Source organism: Lissotriton vulgaris, chromosome 5 (genome assembly GCF_964263255.1).
Source record: "Lissotriton vulgaris chromosome 5, aLisVul1.2, whole genome shotgun sequence".
NCBI lineage: Eukaryota > Metazoa > Chordata > Amphibia > Caudata > Salamandridae > Lissotriton > Lissotriton vulgaris.
Genome location: NC_141693.1, coordinates 826,682,662 through 826,704,733, shown reverse-complemented (window position 1 = coordinate 826,704,733; position 22,072 = coordinate 826,682,662). Strand labels below are relative to the sequence as shown.

Below are 22,072 nucleotides of genomic sequence, written 5' to 3'. Positions count from 1 at the left end.
AAAGCCGAATAAAGCTTATTTTGACTTTGACTTTGACTTTGAATGAAGGGCGGACTACTGTCAGAGCAGAAAAGGCAGATTGGAGGATTCCAAGGACATTTTACTGTGTGAACAAAAGGAAAGAAATCTCAAGTGTAGTTGCTAAGCTTTGTTGTTTGAAGACGGACATTAATGGGACATGTGACATATGATTCTCTAAGGTTCTGTTGTAGGTGTAATTGAGGATTACTCTTTAGCTTTGTTCAGATTCCCTTAAGACTCTGAGAGGTAAATACTTCTTTGCGACATCCCTGTTGTGTGGCTTTAAGCTATACAATATTCGTTTCCTTTAGAGAACATCTACAGTGGTTCTACTACGCTGACGCCTTTCTATGCTTTCTGGACTTAATAGGGTTTCCCTGATTTCTAATTTAGAGTAGGGTTTAGAAGACCTTCTTAGACAACCTGTATAATTATAGGTAAGAGGATCAAAACTTTTAATCATCTCATCAGACTTTGTTTCTCATACTCTGTATTTCAGCTACAGATTTTCTTATTTGCTTTCTGTTATTGAGGATACATTTTGTATGTTGTTTCTGGTATAAGTTAGTGATTCTGTATTTTTATGTGATGTTTCTGCAACTGATTTGTATCAGCTTGGCTTTGAATTTGTAATGAATCCATAATTAATTCTATCAATCGACTCTGAGCTTTACTGTGTTGCCAAATGGGTTGCACTGTGATTGGTCAATTTTAGTTGATCCTAATTCCTTTTATTTCTCATGCGCCTCTAACATTCCATTGCAGCGAGTCAGGAAGAAGGAGTTCACATTCTAAGTGTTCTCAATTCCCATAAGGTGGCCCTGGATTCTGAAATGGCCTGGGAGGGCGAATATATGTTGTTACAACGCATGTATTATATCGCATGCCATTACAGTGTGGTCTTTACAATGACTGCGTTGTTCCAAAGCAAACCATTACATCGCAAGTTGTTACAATGACTTGTTGTAGGGGGCACGCTGGACATAGGAATAGTATATATTACTATTCCTACTCCAGTTTGTGCAACAGCAGGGAAGGTGTTGGATTGTAAATACAAAACCTTGTTGTAAGGACCGCATTGTAATGGCATGCTGTCTAAAGCATGCGTTGTAAATGCTGTTTCCAGGGCAGAATGATTATGCTGTGGTGGTGCTGGGAGCCCCCAACCCTTAGCAGGTAGAAACTGTAGCCTCCTCCCCAGCATAGGAGCGGGCAAATGAATATGCCACACATGCAGCTCGGAAACAGACATCTTTATTCTTCAACATATCATCACACTCTGCTAGGTTGGATGTAAAATGTGAAGATATGACTGCAAATTTCAATGGCATAATGTGGCTGTGTTTAGACCAGCGGCATTCGTATGCTGGGAGTGCACATTGTTTCGTAACTAGGGACCTAATTATTTGTACCTAAAAATGTCATAATGTTTTTCACGGCTTGTATATATAGACTCCCTAAGAACGCTGTTGAGACCTGATGTATAACTACTGTAAACACAAATGACATAAACTGTACAAACAGACAGTCTGTATATTTCCTTACATTATATGTATAACTGTTGAGAAAAATGTATAAAAATATGTTATAAAAAAAAATCATCACAGTCTGCACGCATTGCATCATAACGTTTATATCCACACCTTAACAACTCCCAACAGACTACGTAAATCCTGTTTAGAGTCCGCCTTGAACAGTGAGGGTCCTAGCAGGCATAATATCAAAGACACTACATCTCCTCATCTGTTAAATAAAAAGTACACAGAACATTGGCATCATATTTCCTCAAAGAGTCACTGAGGCGCTAGCACTGGTTTGCCAGATTGGGTAGTATGAGGTAGTTGATATGCAAATTGATTAGGCACGGATGACATAGGCTCAGATGTTTGATCTGGACATTAAGCCATGGTCGCCTCGCTCGTGATCACAGGAGCTGACAAACCTTGGGGTAGGTGTTTAAAGTGTAACTAATCCTGTGTGATGGTCTTTCGGGGATGATGCACTGTCACCATGTGCCCTTTGAATGTGAAAACCCTAAAAGGACAAACAGCAAATGGTGTGTCTGTTTTATGCTTTCATTTATGTTTGACCAGTACCCAGTCCCCTTTATCAAGGACTGTTTCCTGGGCGCTTTGACACTGATCAGCATATGTTTTTATTTTGCACTTTTGAGAAGTGTCAGTGACATAGACCTTATCGACATTGATCGATCGGTCTGATATCCATTATGGTAGTATGATTATCACAAGATTAAAACTAAGTATAGTTAGAGTGATGTTTTGAGTTAAGGTTAGAGATAGGGGTAGAGAAAAGGTTAGCTGCATTTGAGGGTGGAGTGAGGTTTAAGCTTGGGTTAAGGGTCGCACTTATGTTTAGGGTTAGGGTCAATGTTATATATGAAGTAAGATATTGAGGGAAGATGGGGGCTATGGAGATGATTGGAATAAACCTTAGCATTATGCTAGGGTAAAGGTTAGAGTGAAGTTTAGGGTTAAGATGCAATATAAACTACATATTTATGGTTGGGGTTACTATTAGGGAAAGGGAAAGGGTTGGAGTTCCTGCGAATTTGGGTGAGGCAATTGTTGCAAAAGATTTGGTCTGGAAATACTGAAGCCAGAATATCAGTGGATCACAATATCATGAAACGAATATCAAGAGTCAGGTAAGTATTGATAGTGTTTCTATTCCTACCTCCACATGTACATACCTTGGTGATATGTGTATATATCTTCAAGGTACATAGATGTGGAGTTTAGGAATAGAAATCCATATCCCCTTCTATGCCTTCACCTCGTTGAAATTTTATCTCTCAATATTCTGAAGGCAATATTGCGACCTGTCGATATGTTGGCTTCAATATCCCCTACCACAATCATTATAAAATATTTTTTAAATCTTTAACTCACATTTTTGTGTCGGGCGGGAAACTGAATAAACAATGTTGTGAGTTTGTTACTAGGGATTTCCTGCTATGGTAATGTTTTGTCATGGCATTCTATGTTATGGCATAAATCCAATTCAAATTGTTCCATAATCAAAGTGAATTGTTGTAGCTTATAAGACACTATCTTACAAGTAGCATGTGAAAGAAAAATCCATCTTATCCTCCAGAGCTTTAAAGGGGCAGCTAGAGGTTGCCACATAGTCAGGAATGGTACACAGTAGGTGTATTGTGATGTAGGCTCGTCATAATTGATGTCCTGAACTGCTGTCTGCAGGTCCTCGATCCACTATTCACACAGTTAGTCTTGGATCAGAAATGGCCAACCTACAAGGTCCTTGAGTTTTCAAAAGTGTTTTGCTCAAGACCAACACCACATAGGTTTGAGTCAGCTGTGAATTGCCCTATGTACTTCTTGTCAGGGAACTACTCCTGTCTTCACTGGTGTAGTATATCTATTTCTGAGCTGGTGCACACATGCATTGTGATGTGCTGATAACTACAACCACTTACTCAAGTTTGCCTACATTTATCCTGCTTTGCCGGGACAGGTTGAAAGACAGACCAAGAAAGCTCAAGCTTTGTTTCTTTTTTCAACATTCCATATCAGGCAATATTATTACCATGGCTTCTCTGTCTATCAGCAGGGAGGCTTTGGTGTGAACTGGTTAACCCATCTATTGACTTCAGATACAACCAGGCATCCTCAACTGAGAAACTGCTAGCTAATGAGCAACACAGATCAAAGTAAGGGTGTGCCTTTCAGAATAGTGACAAGGGAGAGGGCGACTATGAGGAAACTGATCCATATTCTTCCAGCCTACCAAACATCTATGGAGTTCCTGAGAAGGTATGTACAGTGCACATCTATGTCTTCCTGTCTGCAAGGAATAATGAAGACAACCAGATGGGGATTCACCATTTTTGCTGACAATAGCTGTGTCCCCAGTAGAACATCATTCACCGCAGATGGCCAGATAGACATACATGCAATTATCCACTCACACATACACACTGCTTAAGCTCCCAAAGTATGTTGGATTTAGATCTCCTGTGCACAGAGCGAGTCAGTGGTGATTTAAAACCCCAAGTCATACTAATTTGGTGGTTTGGGTTTCATCTTCTCATACAGGAATAGTGATAGAGAAAATTATTGGAAGGCAACCTGGATAAAAACCATCCTATAATGTAAATGCTTGATGAAAGGCAGGTACTTTTCATGATATATGGATTATGGCAATAGTTTCCTTGGAATTTCTGAACAAATACATATCATACTTCTGAAGCTACATTTCAATAGTACAACGTACCATGGTTTTGCATCAGCTGGCATCATTCTGTAAACACTTTGTTCAGCTTCATTGTCTTTTAGGCAGATAGCCCTACCAAGGTTAGCCACTGTAACCAATCCCTGTGAAATTGAAAGGAAAAATGCTTATTGTGTTTTGCATATTTGTTTTTTATCAACCATACATAACATGATAAATTACCTTGTTCAATATTGTGAGAGTGAATTTTTCAGTATTTCAAAAATATATTGGTTTATAAATAATTGGTCTGGTTTGCCCAAAGCCAGACCTTTTTAAGTTTGATATAGTGCTAACACTATGGTCACTTTCAGCTTGTACAATAATATTTGCTGTTGTTTGCTCTGCTCTTGGAGAATATAACATGTGCAATCAATGAGACTGTATGTCTAAAGGGTATTAGTAATGCAATGTGTTAGCTAAAGCAACATACTTTCACCTCATGGAGTTGTTTCATAATTTTTGTTCTATTGCTTCAACTTCCCACCACTTCAGTCTTCTAATTGTGATTAACAATACATTTTCACTGTCAGAGAACTCCGAAGACCCTTGCCTTTGTCAGACCCCCACTACACACCTGGCATATGTGCCTTTTTTAGATCTGGTTTGATAGTTGGTGGTCTGCCAGAGTTCAGGTCAACACAAATGCAACTTACAATATATAGGGAAAAGCTTTTGGCTAGCACTTATCAGCGTGTTGTTTGTTCTGTGCAGCCTACTTCATTACACCATTGTTAAAATGCATTACTCTCTTTCCTTTTTTCCTAACTCTTAATTTGCTGTGCTATTATATACAGTTTTTGCATTTTTCAATTGGACTTTTTGTGCCAGAATTTATGGTTTTATTGATTATTTAATCCCTCCCACTCACCTTGTTGTATTTCCATATACCGTTGTAGTATCTTGTAATATCTATAATGTTAAGGATATGTTTAGGAATGTTGCTGTAGAATGCATAGGTAATAGTTGCTATGGTGCGTCCTGGGTTCTAATGGAGCCAGTGCTGAAGAAGGACGTGCAGGGCTGTGGCAAGCGGTGGCTAAGGTGTACTTTACCTACTTGAATAAAAATACACCTTTCCATCTACCTGGAGTGTCTACTTTATTTCAACCTTCTTCTTATTTCATTCCTTTTTTATTCTGAGGGCTTCTCATTTCTGGAATAATGTATTGCTGCCTAACTATGCATCATTTAGTTTTTTTCCTCCTAGTAGACCACTTGTTTTAGACAGCCACTGGTGTTTTCCCAGAGCCTGCCACAATCCTGGACGTTGAGGTAACTATTATTCTAAACAGACAGCCGGGTTGTAGAGGATTGCACTGCCAGGACTAGTCACAACAGTAATGGAATATTTCCCACCTCAGATGGTCAGCTGCCACATGACCACAACGTTAAACATTGATTAAAAAGGGTATTAGAGTCAATATATATACAAAGTAAAACATGAATGTACAGAAAGCAAAATGAGGAATTCCACATTGTTGTTTTTGATCATAAGGAGTCTTTATTCAAGATACACTTAGTGTTCATACATAGACAGCCAACGCGTTTTGCCCAAACATGGGCTTCTTCAGGGCGGTAGCTGTAAAAAGTCAGTTCGCCTTGGGGTAAAGTTCTCGTCTGAATTCTAAGCAAGTCCCGTTCGGGACACTTGATGTAGGAGGAATTGACCTCTTAAGATTGCAGTAGAGGTGGTCGAATGATTCAGAGTACACCAATAACTGCCTGATTGATTGATTTTGAGATATGTATAAAGCGCTCGATTGCCCATGGGTGTCTTGGCGCTAGGTGACATAGTAGACCAGTTAGCTTCTATTTGAGGTTAAAAACTTTCAGAGAACAACCAAGTTTTATCTCTTTTCTAAAAGAGAGCATGGAGGGGCTGTTTTTAATTGACATTGGGAGCAAGTTCCAAATCCTGGCTGCATGCAGTCTGAAACTTCTCCCACCCCACCGAACTTGATTAAATCTAGGCACCTGATCATTTTTTGATGGCTGGATCTCAAGGATCTTGAGGGCTCGTACCATTTCAAATGATTTTTCAGGAACTGAAAACCAGTTCCATGAAGGGCTTTATATGTCAAACACAGGGATTTGAATTTAACTCTTTTACCAATTGGCTGCCAGTGAGGACCTCTCAATCTGTGCGCTACTGGTTCAAACTTTGGAATCTCAAGCACCAGCCTGGCTGCTGCATTTTGTAGACATCTTAATGTTGCTAGCTGCTTGGCCTGAATCCCCGCATAAAGCGCGTTTCCAAAGTCCAACCTAGACAGCGCCAGTGTCTAGGTTGGACTTTGGTTCTCTAGTGGCAGTGCCTCTGTTGAGATGCTCCGTGGTAGAGGCCAAAATTATTTGGAAAGAGGTGCTCCGTGTTTGAGCAGATTCAGCGCTGTAACGTCCTCGCTGCAAACCGTGGTTCATCACCTCGGTTTGCAGCAAGAACGTAACATGTATTTTGTGAAATAAATCCCCCCCTTCTAACCATAGCAAATATTCCCCCTGGCTAAAAGTGCAATATTTCCCCCTTTATTAGCACAATATCTCCCTAAGATTAACAGTTCCCCTCCTCTACCAGCATAACCTCCTATCCTTTATATGGCACCCCAAAAATAGGCCTAATTACTCTCTTATAATAAGTAAAAACAATTCTTCACATTTACCCTCTTTTGCCTAACTACCAGCTCTTCTTTAATAGTTAAACAGGCTTAGCAATTGTTCATGTTGCACATTCTAGTTCTGTAATATGGCACACCTCCTTCACCTCTACCATCTTAATGGGGGTGTTTCAACAACTTATAGGCCATTAGCATATATGAAATGTCAAATGATATTCCTCTCCAACTTTGAGCCCCAAACCAATAAAACTTGTTGTATATTTCTGTCTGAATCGGATGGTTGTGCATACACCCACTCTTTCCTACTTTAAATGTTTGTGTTACAGGGTTAGTCAGTCAGTCAGTCAAAGGTCTTTATTCAGCTGTAGACCAGCTATAAAGGGATACAATATAAAACAACAATTTAGCGAAGATTACAAATATAAATACAAGAATCTGATAACAATAATCTGTAACAGTGGCAGTTTCAATTGTCAAAATATCAATATCATTGATAATTAATTCCACGGGGAAGCATCTTAAAAACCAGGACACAAAATGTAAATAAGTTCATAGAGTCATTTTCCAACAATGTCCCGTAACCGCACGGCTGCAGAAATAAACTTATAGATCATTAGACAGGTAAATTCATCTTTTAAAAGCTGGAGGTGATATACTGCAGCCCAACACTGTCTTATATTTAAAAATGTTAAAAGAGGTATTAAAAAGGCACGCCGTGGGACAATATAAAGTTTACAGAAAAACATAAAATGTAAGGTGCTCTGGACTGACTCTGAGTCACATGGGTATAGGTCCAATTTGGCGTCACGATAAACATTGCGTGGATGTGAGACCAAGAAGTGTGAGATGCCAAACCTGAACCTTATAAGGTAAAATAATTTTGTGGGAGTAAATAGAAAGAGAGATAAGGCTCAAAGCCTGGGGTACACACTAACAGTGAGTGGACTGGTGTTCAAAGATGGAGGAGCCAGTGTATGCAGCTCGTGGCTGCCAACAGAAACATCATAAAATATGGGATATATGATGGGAACATTTTGGTTACATGGGAATGTTATGTGGATCATTCTATTGTTCTATGACCAGGGGGGTCGTCATGGTTTGCCGTTACTTTGTTATGCTTGCTTTGTTTGCAGGTATGTTCTTTATCTCTGAAAAACAAGAAAAATACTTTATCCCCCCCCCCAAAAATGTATACAATTAATAACTAGTCGTAGTTATTGGCACTAGGCTTCAAAACGTTAAAAGCAGCTGTGCTTCATAAATGACTTGACAAAAAAATGCTGAAATCTGGTTGAAAAGTGTTGACCTTTCTATGACTATGGGCCTAATTTAGTTCTTGGCGGATGGGTTACTCTGTCACAGAGGTGAAGGATATACTGTCTGACTACATTTAAATCCCATAGGATATAATGGGATTTTTCATTTGGCGGACGGGATATCCATCACTTATCTATCACTTTTTCTGATACTGCTTATGCTTCAGATAGGGACAACAATACCTTGGGATACAGCACAAATCCGCCCACCTCCAACAACTCATTTTTAGGGCAAGACCCCAGGATGCCGGAGCAGAGAGTTCGACAGAGGGGGAGCAGGCGAGGATGGAAGAGATTTCAATATACTCAGGGGCAATGACAAACCCAGAACCAATACAACGAATGGTGAACAACAACAGTAACCATATTTCCCCAATACCCATATTTAACTTATCTACACACATTATAGGCACCAGTGAAATTGAGGTATTGAGTGCTGGGCTATCTTTTGTACCAACACATAAGAATGATCCTTAGACAGCACAAGTGGAATGATTCCGCTCCTTCAGAACCATTAGACTGAAATATTTTCTCCTTTCACATAACTCTGAAAGGACTACTGGTACGACTGGACTACATTGCCTATCTACTTTTCACCCACCATCTTATATGATATCCAAAGACATTGTTACATTAAAAAAATGCTAAATTCAACTTATCCAAGGATCATACGGCCACCTTCAAGAATGTGTCCAATCTGGATGATGTGATCATAAAACCAGCGGACAAACGGGGAAGTATAGTGTTACAGAATAAGGATGACTATGACTCAGAAGTTATGAGGCAACTGAACAATGCCACATAATACTGAAAACTCTGAAGTGACCCTACAAAGTCTATCTGTAAGATGATTCTTAAACTGACTATATAAGGACTGACCAGGTTCTGGCTTAGTGAAAAAGAGTCTGCTATTACAACCTTTGGCAAAGTGCGTGCAGTTTCTCATAAATCCATTTGTCCCCTTGAGAAGATCCTTTACTAAGGGCAGTAGTGCAGTTATTATCCAACTTGAGTGTGTAAGCTTTGATTTCCACACAGTGTTACTTGTCACCATGGATATTGAAAGTCTCTATACCAACATTCCACAACAAGATGCCCTAGGCATTATCTGCATGGTCCTAGAAACACCCACCCGGACCCAAAAAGTACTATCATGATTCATTGTAGACTAAGCTTCTATTGCATTAACTGAGAATTATTTAATCTTTATTAAAGATGTGTATGCTCAAATCGAAGAGGTGACGATGGGACCAGTTTTTGCCCCAGATATAACCAATCTGTATGCATCACATTTTGAGGCTCAGACAATTTATTCTGATATCAACATTTTCACATCTCATATTTATGAAAGGTTACGATTCACTGATGATTTCTTCCTGCTTTGGAGTGGTTTCCTTGCAGAATTCAGATAATTCCATCACTGGCTTAATGATCAGAGCCTACACTTGAAATTCTCAATAGTGACTCTCAAATTAATTTATTGAATCTGCTGATTAAATCAGATAATGATTGCCTTGAGGTCAGTTTGTATACCAAATCTATGCTTAGGAACACATTACTGAAATACAATTGTCATCACCGGAGAAATTTGAGGGTCAACCTGCCTTTTGGTCAATATTTGAGAATTTGTTGCAATTACACCAAAAATGCAAAATATTTTGCAGAGACCAGGAGACTGTAAGAAGAATTGGTTGTTAGGGGCTATCCACCATGACTAGTGAGATGTTCCCTTAAAAGAGCCTGGTTCAATAACAGAGAAGAATTAGTGAGAGAGAAGGAAAGAAACACAATGAATACTAGAATTGTATGTGTAACTACTTTTGGGACAATGAGGAATTCCATGAAAATAATCATCTTAAAAAATTGCCATTCACTTGAGTCATATCATTTCTCTTTGAAAGACAGATGTTTACCTTTAAGAGGGGACGAAATTTGAAGGACAGTCTGATTAAAGCTTATGAAGAACTCAGGAAACCAGCGTTAACACAAATATAGGGTTTGAGCCCAGTAGTGCGTCATTCGAAGTGTGGTAGTTGCACTGCTTGCAATTTTCCTTCCACCACAAAAAGCTTTTGTGTTAATGGTAAAGGTTGGATATTTAAACATCATTCCAACTGTGCATCTAAAAGTGCCATATATTGTATTATTTGGCCTTGTGATTTGAAATATGTTGGTAAAATAATCGCAGAAGTGAGATGCCACATTCTTTAACACCAACTAAGGATCCGACGTACTGTACAGAATGCACATCTGGTTGCCCACTATCAGACGTCACACCATAATGCTAATGAGATCAGATGGTGTGTTCTGAATATTGTGACAGGGACCACCAGGAACTAGGATGTGAATAATTTACTTATGATGTAAGAGAACAGGTAAAGTTGGTATTTTGACTCTGTTATCAAGGGCTTAAACCAACAGATTGAATAACACATTCTAGCCACTTTACATTCTTGGTCCTCGTCAGAGTGTATTTACAATAACCTAGCTCAGCTGACATTTTTCCACTGTTGATTTTGATTTCCGCTTAATGGAGGTGTACACTATCTTCATTAGAGGAATACAGCCCTGTTGTCTTACAATGTGAACTTTTTGCCTTTTTTTCTCATGATTTGCCTATTTTCATATGGTAAATGTAGCCTAGCAGTCTATTACCCCGTTATAAGACGCCCACTGTTAATATGGTATTGTAGTTTATATGGGTGAAGAGCATACAGCTATCCTAGGGAGGTCGTAGTGACATATGATAGGCAGTGTTTCTGCTCTAATCTGTTTCATATGCCACTCTCATGGCTTTTTTATCTATTACCATGGGGTTTAAGCTTTTTTTGATTTTATTGCCATGTTCCAATAGGGCCACCATGCACAATGTTCAATGATACATATAGCTTGCTAAATAATTTTTGCTCCTAGGGATGTTGTCATTGTGTTATAATTTATATAGCTGATGCCCAGGTGTTTTCATTTTTGTGTCTCTTGGTTCTTTCTCCTTAATAAGATAAGCCCATGTGAGACTGACGGCTCTATTCCAAAATGGCTGCCTGAATACAGCACTCCTTTTGAATATTATGGCATATGATCTACACACACTGTTTTAAAAAGGAATGTCAGTATGCGTGGCATTTGAAATGGAGTCGTGTGACGCTTGCTCTTCCCTGCATGTCTGATTATTCATTTTGAATTATTCGCAGGTTAATCAGCGCTCATTCTACCAGTGTAAACTTTGACCATGTACCCAAAGACTTAATACCTTGTTTTCATGAGCATTTTGTTTAAATAGATAGTTATTTCAATGCTTAATTTTTTCACCCCGGGACACTGCAGGAGCCCGCCCTGGGGGTTGGCGATCTCCAGAGCCATCGAGGGCTCCAGGAGTTGGCCCGCGTGCCTCCCCCCTTTTTCAAAGCCCCAGGGGTGGTGGTCCCTGGGGGATTCATAACGGACCCCCAAAATAAAAAACATAGTGCCCTGTGGAGGTGGCGGTCCCTGGGGCTTGTGGGGGGGCTCAAGCACCCCACACAGGTTGATTTAATTAAAAAAAGCCAGGGGTGGTGGTCCCTGGGCCTGGAGGGGCATGGATGCACCCCCATGTTATACTTTAAAGCCCAGGGGTGGCAGTCCCTGGGGCCGTAGGGGTGCCATGAGCCCCCCTGCATTTACTGTCATAAAGCCCTGGGGGTGGCAGTCCCTGGGGTTTGGGGAGGCCTTTGAGCCCCCGCCCATGTTTTTTAAAGCCCCGGGGGGTGGCGGTCCACGGGCTTGGGGGGGCAGAGAGCCTCACCATATATTTCACAAAAGCCCGGGGGTGGCGGTCCCAGGGGCTGGGGGGCCCCTCTGGGCCCCCATCACTATAATATATTGTCCCCGGGACTTTGTCCCCCTGGGGGCTAATTATAAATGAAGCACGGGAGCCCGCGCTTCGTTTTTTTCTAGCAGCGGTATGCGCAGATCCTAGACACATCTTGCGATTAAAAAAATAAATTACATTTTTTGGGGTCTTAGGGGTCCTTGTGCGACCCCCTGAGCAGGCCTAGGGGTTCAGGGTGTGTCTACCCTGCCCCCTTTGCATGTTTTGTGCGTTTGTTTTCTGCTTTCTTTGACCTTGGTTCTACCGAGGCACAAGATGTCTGCAACAATTCTTGGTTTGAAGTGTTGACAGCCAATTAACATAAAGCTTGTGCACGGGAGGATCCGCGGCCCTAGATATGTATGTGTTTTTCCTTTTGAATTTCTCAGCAACTACTGAACGGATTTACACCATTTAATAAAAAGGTGTGACTCTGAACCAAGGGCTACCTTTTTTTCCAAATTTGAGTAATTCCGTTTAGCGGTTCGGGCTGTAGCTGAGATTAAAGGTTCCTATGAGAAGTTTCATGGGGAAAACACATTTTGGGACCCCACTTTTTTCTCTGCCCCTGCTTGACGAATCACTGTGAAACTTTCAGGATATGAGCGGACCGGAGCTGGCCATGAGTTTTGAAAATTTTGCTAAGATTCGTCAATCGGCCCAAAAGTTATTGGGAATAGAATGTTTCCTATGGAAAATAGGTCCTAACTATAACTACCTACTTTTTTATTTATTGGAATTTAATCATGTGCAAGTACATAGCAATTAGCACGAAGTGCCAAGTAGCCCAGTAATAGAATTTACAGTCATATTTGAACAAATAAAGAGAAAACCAATACAGAGACATCACAATGACAAGTATATATGTGAGAAACATAATAGCAAGCCACAAACAAGGAATCATTCAATACGGATTTGTTATAAGACCGGGGTTTACAGAGGGGGGTAATACAAGAGTGGCACAATACACGAGCATATAGTGGCTTATGAGATCAAAACATGATCAGTGTGTCTTTTAGAGGGATACAACAGAAACCTTGGGATCTTGTGCAGCCTCTGAATTGCGAGAAAGTATGCCACATATTTAATCAGTTACCTGCGATTTTTTACATATTCTAAGAATAGCAGATATTCCTACTGCTATTTCACAATTAAAATACCTTATGAACTATTTATCCTTCTGAAGATTCTTGTGTGTTGACTTTCAGTAAAGAGCTTCACATAACTCTGCAAAATGTTTCTGATTAATTATAACATTTTGAAATATTTGCTAGTGAAACCGCATTGATAAATGAAGGAATAGAGAATAATCGCACAAGAATGTAATGCTTGTATAAAATGTTAACTTTTTGATATATTTTTTATCATATTATAATAAAGGATGTGGTGCTGAATAATTACTCATCACAGTTGATGTTTCCGTTTTATACAGTACTTTGTCTAGCTAACGGACAATTTATTTAATTAGTAGGCTAGAAATGTAGTCATGTTCTTGGGAAAGGGGGTCTGAATTGAAAGGTCTCATTTGAAGTCACAATTACTAATTTTGTTTCACATCGCATGATAACTGTCTGTAGTTAGTTGTTCAATACGTGGGATAGGAATTAGGACTCAGTTCTATACCTTTGATTGGTCCAAAATCTTTACGAGAGCCTGTCCTCAGAAGACTTTAGAAAGCTGATTGGACGAAAGAAAAAGAAGAAGCAACAAGGACTACAGCATTTTTTTTCAACTGTTAATATGAGTGCGCGTTCCTATAGTAGAATAATGCATAATGCGTTCTGCCTGTTGCCTTTTCTCCTCTTCCAAACCTGCTTCCAATGCTGAATGATGAATGCTTCATGCTGAATGCAGAAAACTGATTTATGACTCGGTTTGCAAATGCTACCGCAGGATTGAGTGCTTCATTTTCTTCGGACTTTATAGAGTTTTATAAGCTTCTCTTTATGGGAAGTTCTGCTAATATTGACTTACTGAATTTGAGCTTTACGGTCTATCTCACTCTTCCTCTCGATCTTGAACTTTTTATGAGTTCTGAGTAACACCATTTTTGCCCCATTATTAGAATAGGGATTATTTCCTGTATTGAACACGCTTGAGGCTTTATCATATGGATTATGATTATTATAATATCATACTTTCTATAAGTTCTGTTAACTGACTGAGATATTCATCTAATCAAATAAAGAAAAGGAGATTGCACTACAATTTGTATGAAAATAGGAACCCTTGAAACTAGTCCAAACGCTCATCTTTGACTTAGCTTAGTATTAAGATTTATGAATATGATTTATGTGATGACTAGCTACTGATTCTCATGAACGGTGGCCAAGATCTTTCACACATCTGATAGAGAAAGAAAAAGAGAGAGTGAGGATCGTCTCTGTGTATAAGAAGATAAACCATTGAGAAGGAGCTATAAAATCCTTACCCAAGTTAAAATAATACCTGAGACCTAAAAACCTCAATGCCCAAAACTTGAAGACTGACAGTGCAATTTTCGAAGGTAATTGCTGAATTGGAGGTGTGAGCATTAATAGGGTTATGCGTCACGAATTGTGAATATTGTTATATTTATTTATTGAATTGGAGTATATGTGTACAATGACTTGTTGAGAGTTATTAGGCTCAGAATAGCCCAAGATCCCTAGATATTGATTTTGAATTTGAGAAGAAAAGTGTAGAAGACGCTTTGGGCCTCATTATGATGTTTGTAGGATCGCAACTTTCAGGCGGTTGGTTGCAGTCTGACAGACATCTGGGGCCAAGTCTGACCACCGCATTATGATGCACGGCAGTCAGAGGCAGCGGGCTCAGGGGATGAAACAACACATCCAACAGGCTCAAGAAGCCTGTCCGACTGTCAATTGAAATGTAATACCCTACAATATGGCGGTAACTGCTCAGGTGGGAAACAGTCGTAACATTGCATGCCTTACATCACATGCTTTTACATTGCGGTCATTACAACAACCGCATTGTTACAAAGTGAGTCATTACATCGCAGGGGGGCACTCTGGTGTTGGATTTACAATCTAACACCTTCCGTGCTGTTGCGTAAACTGGAGTAGGAATAGTAAATTATACTATTCCCAAGTCCAGCACGCCCCGTTCAGCAAGTTGTTGAAATGACTCGCGATGTAATGGCTCAGGTTGTAACAATGCGGTCATTGTAACGACCGCGTAGTAAAAGCATGCAATGTAACACATGCAAACTAACAGTATATACTCGCTCGGTATTGACGTAGGGATGACAATGTTCCTTTCATATAGCCTTTCAATGATGGTCCGACTGTGATTGAAAGGCTGTCAGAAACTGATTTGGGGAGCCCCTAGCAGGGCCACTGTCCCTCTGCGGCCTCCGCTATGAGGCCTCGCGGGACCTGTGGTGCCGCGAGGCCTCATAGCAGCTTGTGCTGTGTCCCATTTCTTGCCAATGCACAAGCCGCAGTGGAAAATTGATGTTTCTGACTGCCTCATGAGCAGTTGCATCCTAATTTATCAGCTGGAACCACCGACTACTAGTCAGTTTGTTTCCATTCCGAAACGATGTCAGTCTGGGCCTCTATGTTTTTCTCGTCTGCTAAAGATTTGTAGTGTAGATCAAGAGGTTCCGTCAACTACACTATTGAGAAAGAGGAAAGAATGATCTGTTGTGTTTGTGCTAAAATAGATTAATGTTGTCAGAACCTGATTGCACAATGGGTAGCGCTACATTGATTACGGTTTTCTCAAGCTGGTTGAGATTTCACTTGTGAATGTGAATATCTTATGTATGAAAAAGCAGAAGATGTGAAATCCTTAAGATTCTGGTTGTTGAACGCATTTGATTTTCTTTAGTGAAGCAGACAAAAGATTGTTTATTTTTCATTTGATAATAGTTGTAGAATTTAGTGTATGAGAGAAATTGTAAAGGAGGGTAAACTGCTGTCAAGGAATGAGATCATACGTTATAAAGTGACATGCCAAGATTGGTTGATTGGGGTATTATCATTCTGGGATTGGTTGGTGACAACATAAGGAGTTGCACTGTGATAGGTCAATTGTTGTGTGAATACCGGATTGAGATTGGTTAACAAGTATTCAAAGATAGAAATTGTGACAGGATTGGAGAAGGGTATTTGACAATAATCAATCAAAATCAAACTCCTGAAATTATAGCCAGTATCTTTATTCTTCATTTTTCTGAAAAGCGTGTTGGCATGGTGCAGGGTTTCAAAAGGTTTACAGAGAGTCCTCCATCTTTAACCAGATGTTGAAAAAGAATCTGGAGTCATTACAGATGCCCTACAATTCAGTTCTCGTTCAATATATAGATGACCCCCTTGGGGCATCACAAACATGAGAAGCTTGTAAGTAGGATATGATTGCACTTCAGAATCACCTGGCTGAGAATGGACATAAGGTGTCCATCACAATGTTGTAATACTGTAAAAAAAAGTTTCTGGGACATAACATTGAGAAAGGAGCATGGAAGGTATCACCACAAAGGGTGGAAATAATTCTGCAGATGAATCTACTCTGAACACAAAGAGAAGTCAAGATGTTCTTGGTAATGGTTGGCTACAGTAGACATTGGAAATCTAACTTTTCCCTAATGGCTACCCTTAACTGAGGCTAGCACACAAAGAAGTGCCTGATCCACTTCCATGGGACAGAGATTGCTTGAAAGTTTTCCTAGAGCTGAGAGAAAGTCTCTGTAGTGTCCTGGTACGAGGAATGCCTGATTACAGTAAGATGTTTATATCGCTTTGCAGTGAGAGGAAGGGCTGTGCTCTCTCAGTGCTTACATAGATGTATGGAGAGGCTCAAAAACCTGTGGCTTACTTCTCTACAACTCTTGACCCTGTAGCTGTAGGATTGCCCGGCTGCCTTAAAATAGTTGCTGCCTTAAAACAGTTGCTAACAGTAGGTGTTAGTATCAAGAGGAGTGAGAGCATAGTGATGGGACACCCTTTAACTGTAACAGTTCCACACTCTGTAGAAATAATGCTTTCCCAAACAAAAAACAGGTACATGACTCACAATAAACTTACCAAGTATGTAAGCAGATATTGGCTGCTGACAATGTTAGTCTAAAATGTTGCCAGATTTTGAACCCATCTACTTTTTTGCCTATAAATGATAATGTTTGAGACAAAGTTGAAAATGGTTGTCTAGATGTCACAGATGTATGCATGAAACCAAGACTCAACATTTATGATGAACCTTCGTACTAGCCTGAATATATATTATTTGTTGATGGCTCATGTTTGAGAAACAATGAAGCAATTCTGAGAGCAGCTTATGCTGTCTGCACAATCAATGACGTTGTGGAATATTCTTGACTCTGAGGTATTTCATCACCACAAGTTGCAGAATCTTTACAAGACTTTGCATATTGACGGCCCAACTGAGAGTGACTATATTTACTAGATAGTCAGTATGGCTTTGGTGTTATCCATGCATTTGGACAATTGTGGTCACAGTAAGATTTCATGACCTCTTCTGGTATACCCATACATAATGGCAACCATGTAAGGAAAATGTTAGAAGCACTCTAGTTGCCTACTGATATTGCAGTGGATATATATGCAAGTCATCTAAGCAATAATGGTTGCATTGCAGTTGTAAACAGGAATGCTGATGAAGTCGCAAGATAGTGTGCATTAGTGGCCTGCACATCTAACAGAACTTTCACATATGAATCTGAGGAGGATACTGTCTTTTCTATGTTGATGTCAGTAGCTGACGTATGAGACGAGTTAAAGGAGTACAAGAAAATGTTTCATATGCAGAACAGCTAGTTTGGATCAGAGCAGGTTGTTAGAAAAATAAGATATGGATGTCAGCTGACTGAAGACCAGTGTTACTAACAGTTTATTGTTCCCAATGACATAACATTTTCATGGCCACACACATTCAGAGAGAGATGCCTTGGTAGGACTCTTTAGACAGAAGTGGTTTAACCCAAGATTTAGGATGCTTTTAGAATTATGCAATTGCTTTGTGACATGTCAACAAATGAATGTAGGGAAGAGAACACCCTGAGCCGCCACAAAGGGAGAGCAGGTCAGGGATATCTTAGGGGTTTTGGGGGGCCCTGGGTCAAACTTATTTTGGGGACCCCTGTTCAGAACTGCTTTCAATTTATAATCCAGTTTCAGCTCTTTTATGCCCTCCTTGACCAGGTCACTGACATTGTACGGACGCACTGGTCGAAATTTTAAGTGTGCTTAGATCTAATATTCAAGGATAGTGATGTGTTTTTCCTATACTGTAACACAGAAAAAGGCTCACTAATATTACTGCAAATAATCTTGGTGACACCCTCCCATTTCTCATACATCAGGTCCTGTTTTGATTTAAAAGACTTTTTTAAGGATTTGGCACTTATTATTAACAAAACATTTATCTGCAAAATGTCTGTAATAGACTCTCACACAAAACCCCAATTAAAATAAATTATAGGGAAAAGGTATTTAAAGCACTGTGCTTAAGAATTATTTAAAGTCATCAGGGCAAGACTATCTCCAGAACAGAGATGGCTCTATCAGGGGGTCCCTGAAAGGCTGTGGCCCTGGGCCAGAGCCCACTTTGCCCATGCCTTAAAGCATCTCTGAATCACGTGGTCGCTTCACCCAAATGCAGATGGACTTTATCGAAACAGATTTGCAACAGGTTGAGATATGTCCTAGTCATTATTTGCATTTTCTCAAGTTGTGTGGAAGCCGACTCAACCAGAAAAAATGACAGTCTCAATGTAGTAAAACTGCTATTGCATGACTTGATACCCAGGTTCTGTATTTCGGTTTCTCTGGAATCAGATTGAGGGACACATTTTTACAATGAGGTCCTAAGGATGTTGTGCGCAGCTCTACAGTTTGAACAAAGATTACATTGTAGCTATCGACCTGAAGCCTCTGGGGTCATTGAACAGCTTGATGGAACCATAAAATCCAGTTTGGCTAACGTTTGTATTTCAACATCACTGAAATGGCCTGTTGCTTTCCCTCTAGTACCGGTGAGTATCCAAAGTACTCCTGATAGGAAGACTGGTTTATTGCCTCATGAGATCCTCACTGGATGTGCTATGATGATGTCTGCTGTATCTGAAAATGCACTTTGCCTCAGTGCACCTGCAGTGCGGGCTCAGAGGCAAAATGATTTCCCCATTTGCATAGGCTCTTCCTATGCATTATAATACTCCCTGAGTTCTATCAAGCCAGATTCCTGCCTCACTGACACGTCAGAGCCCAAAGACTCAAACATGCCATATGTTCCGGTGCATCCCTGCAGCACCATATAGCCTGCCACAATCAGCGAGACCAGAACCACGATTACCATAAAGGAGCAAGGTGGCCATACTGTGAATGTATCTCAGAAACATGGGGTTCCAGTTGATATGTTTAAATTCAATGTTCCTCTATGGGGCCCCATTACAACTCAAGTTAATAATGCCAGTAATAAGTCAACATTTCCTAGGTCTTGGGCGCAATCAATTATTATACCAATTTTTAAAAAGGGAGATCGTAATGATCCAGGGTGCTACAGACCGAGCTCCCTTCTGGACTCCATGGTCAAAGTGGCGGGCGGGTTATCCTGGAGCGCCTTCAAGATTACGCAGAAGATACCCAGATTTATTCAGACTTACAGTACGATTTCCACGCCGGGCTTGGCACCATAGAACAGAGTCTGAATTTGGCTATCTTGGTAGGCAAGATACTAGAGCAAAAAAAGGTAGACTCTTTTTGGCGTTGTCGACCTCACCGCAGCCTTTGATTCTGTAAGACACAACAGGCTGTGGAAAGTCCTTGAGGCAGTAGGGGTCGATCCTCAAAATATCGCTTTTCTTAGGCGGTTGTACAGTGGAGCCACTGCAAGTTTGCGGTATGGTTTGTGGGGAGAATGCACCCAGGCCTTTCCCATTAGGAGAGGGGTCAGACAAGGGGCCCTTTTAAACCTTTACAATAACGGACTAGGAGAAGTGTTGCTTTTAAAGGGCAAAGATTTTCCCCAAGCCAGAGGCCCGTCTTCACCCGCACTTCTTTATGCGTACGATGCCGTGCTAATGTCACTCACTCAAAATAGTTTTGGATAGCTTCATCGACTTTATGAAGGATTTAGGTCTTAACACTAATATTTCCAAAACCTACGTCATGAGATGTAAACAATGGACAAAGAGGTCTCGAAATGTTTGTAGATGGGAAGAAGTTAGCCTCAACTCAAAACTTTTCCTACCTAGGTATTTTATTCGACGGGCATGATTAATGGGTCCAAACCATTTCTGGTAAAAAACTGGTGTTTGTTAGATCAACATCAGCTCTAGTAACTTTTGCCAAAAAACTAGTCAGGAAACCACCCCTAGAACTTCTGCAAATATATAAGGCTAAATGCATTACGATGGCAACCTATGGGGCAGGGGTTTGGGGTTTTGCAAACACTGTCCCGCTACAAACTGTTGGAAACTCATTCCTAAGGTATATTCTCTCAGTACCCGCGAGTACCTCTTTGTATGTTTGCCATGAGGAGTTGGGCCCCCCTTATATTGCTGATCTTATCAAATTAGAGCCAATACTCTTATGGCACTGAGTTTGGTGTGAAGATCAGACAAAGTTAAATAGGGAGATCCTGCAAGATACCTTAAAGTTGGAGGGGGTACTAAATATTTCCTGGATTAGATTTGTCCATGACTATATGAATGACCTGGGTCACCCTGAATATTTCTCAAACCCAATCTCTATGTTGGTGATTCCTAGAAAGACCTTAAAAAAAGAGGGACTCCAACTATTGGATTCCATCAGAGAGGGAGGGGAAATTTATAAAACTAGTATGAGGCAACATCAGCTGTTACGTACAACCTTGGGGATGGATCCTTACCTATTTTATGTACCCAGGACGTTCAACAGATCCCTTTTGATGAGGTTCAGATTGGGCAACGTACATAGATTAGTGACACTACCGAAAATGAGCGATTGGTCCCATGATCTGTCACCTTGTCCCTGTGGCAAAATCGCTGAACAATTCACACTGCACTTAGTCTTGTTACATTTTATATAGAGCCAAGGAAAGTTTGGATTATTAAATTTTTTTTAAATCAAGGGCTTAGGCAGTGTCCCCCAGCCATGTTTTTACTCCATCTACTGGAAAACGAGCATGTAGAGTGGAGATTATCTATGTTCTTAAAGAAGGTGCTTCAATACAGGAAATGCTGTAAAATCACTGAGCAGTAATTTGGGCACCTCTGTCTTTGTGTGTATACGTGTTTTTGTTATGGAAAAGTAATTTACATTTTTTAATTAGCTTTACCGTTGTATTGTTGTAAATATATATGAAATTATATTGATTTTTATGTGCTTTTATGTCTGTTTTAAACAGCAGCCGAATAAAGCTTTTCTTGAACTTGAATATGAACAGCAGAGGGGCAAAAAGGGAGTGATTGGTAGCAATGTGAGCAAGCATGTTGAGGGACAAGGTATGGCTCAATGGGGCATGGAAGGCAGTAAGAGCAAGCACAGGGAAGAGAGAAAAAGGGGGAGCTAGTATGAACTCAGGGCCAGGCTGGAAACTAAAGTCAGCCATGCAAAAATGTTCACACCAACACTACACTGCAGATAGCTAGGACCAGAATGGCACCAGTGAGAGAGTCATGTTTGTCCATTCTGCTCTGAAAGAAGCCCTATACCTTCCAGCCTGCCAGGCAAAGCCAGCATCGAAGAATTGCTAGCCGAGTAATGCATGAATCCACCATTAGAATGTAAAATTCCTAATCTCTTAAACTTTGCCTTACAATCCAGAATCCACAATGGTAAAGCTTATTTTCATATAGGATAACTTGAACTTCAGACATCGGGGGGGTTTTATGGCTGCAGCATACATGATGGACTCCTTTGACTGTTGACACTCACCGTCATCATTTGGGTACTTTGATGGTAAAGAGAAACAAGCATTTGCAATGTAATCGGTCTCGCCTATGGGACCTTACATGTATTTAGCTATGCAGCACATTAGCCCGGTTGCTGAAACATCTACTATTCTTT

The 22,072-nt window shown here is 40.3% G+C and overlaps 1 protein-coding gene across 2 annotated transcripts in view; it reads right to left on the bottom strand.

Moving 5' to 3' along the window:
- Positions 1-22,072, bottom strand: part of LOC147711655 (uncharacterized) — a 1,672,131-nt gene that overhangs the window by 395,619 nt on the left and 1,254,440 nt on the right. For both annotated transcript variants that reach the window (XM_086922319.1, XM_086922320.1), the window contains one exon: positions 4,276-4,376. In XM_086922319.1, coding sequence (XP_086778445.1) covers positions 4,276-4,376 — 101 coding nt within the window. The remainder of the gene's footprint in view (positions 1-4,275; positions 4,377-22,072) is intronic.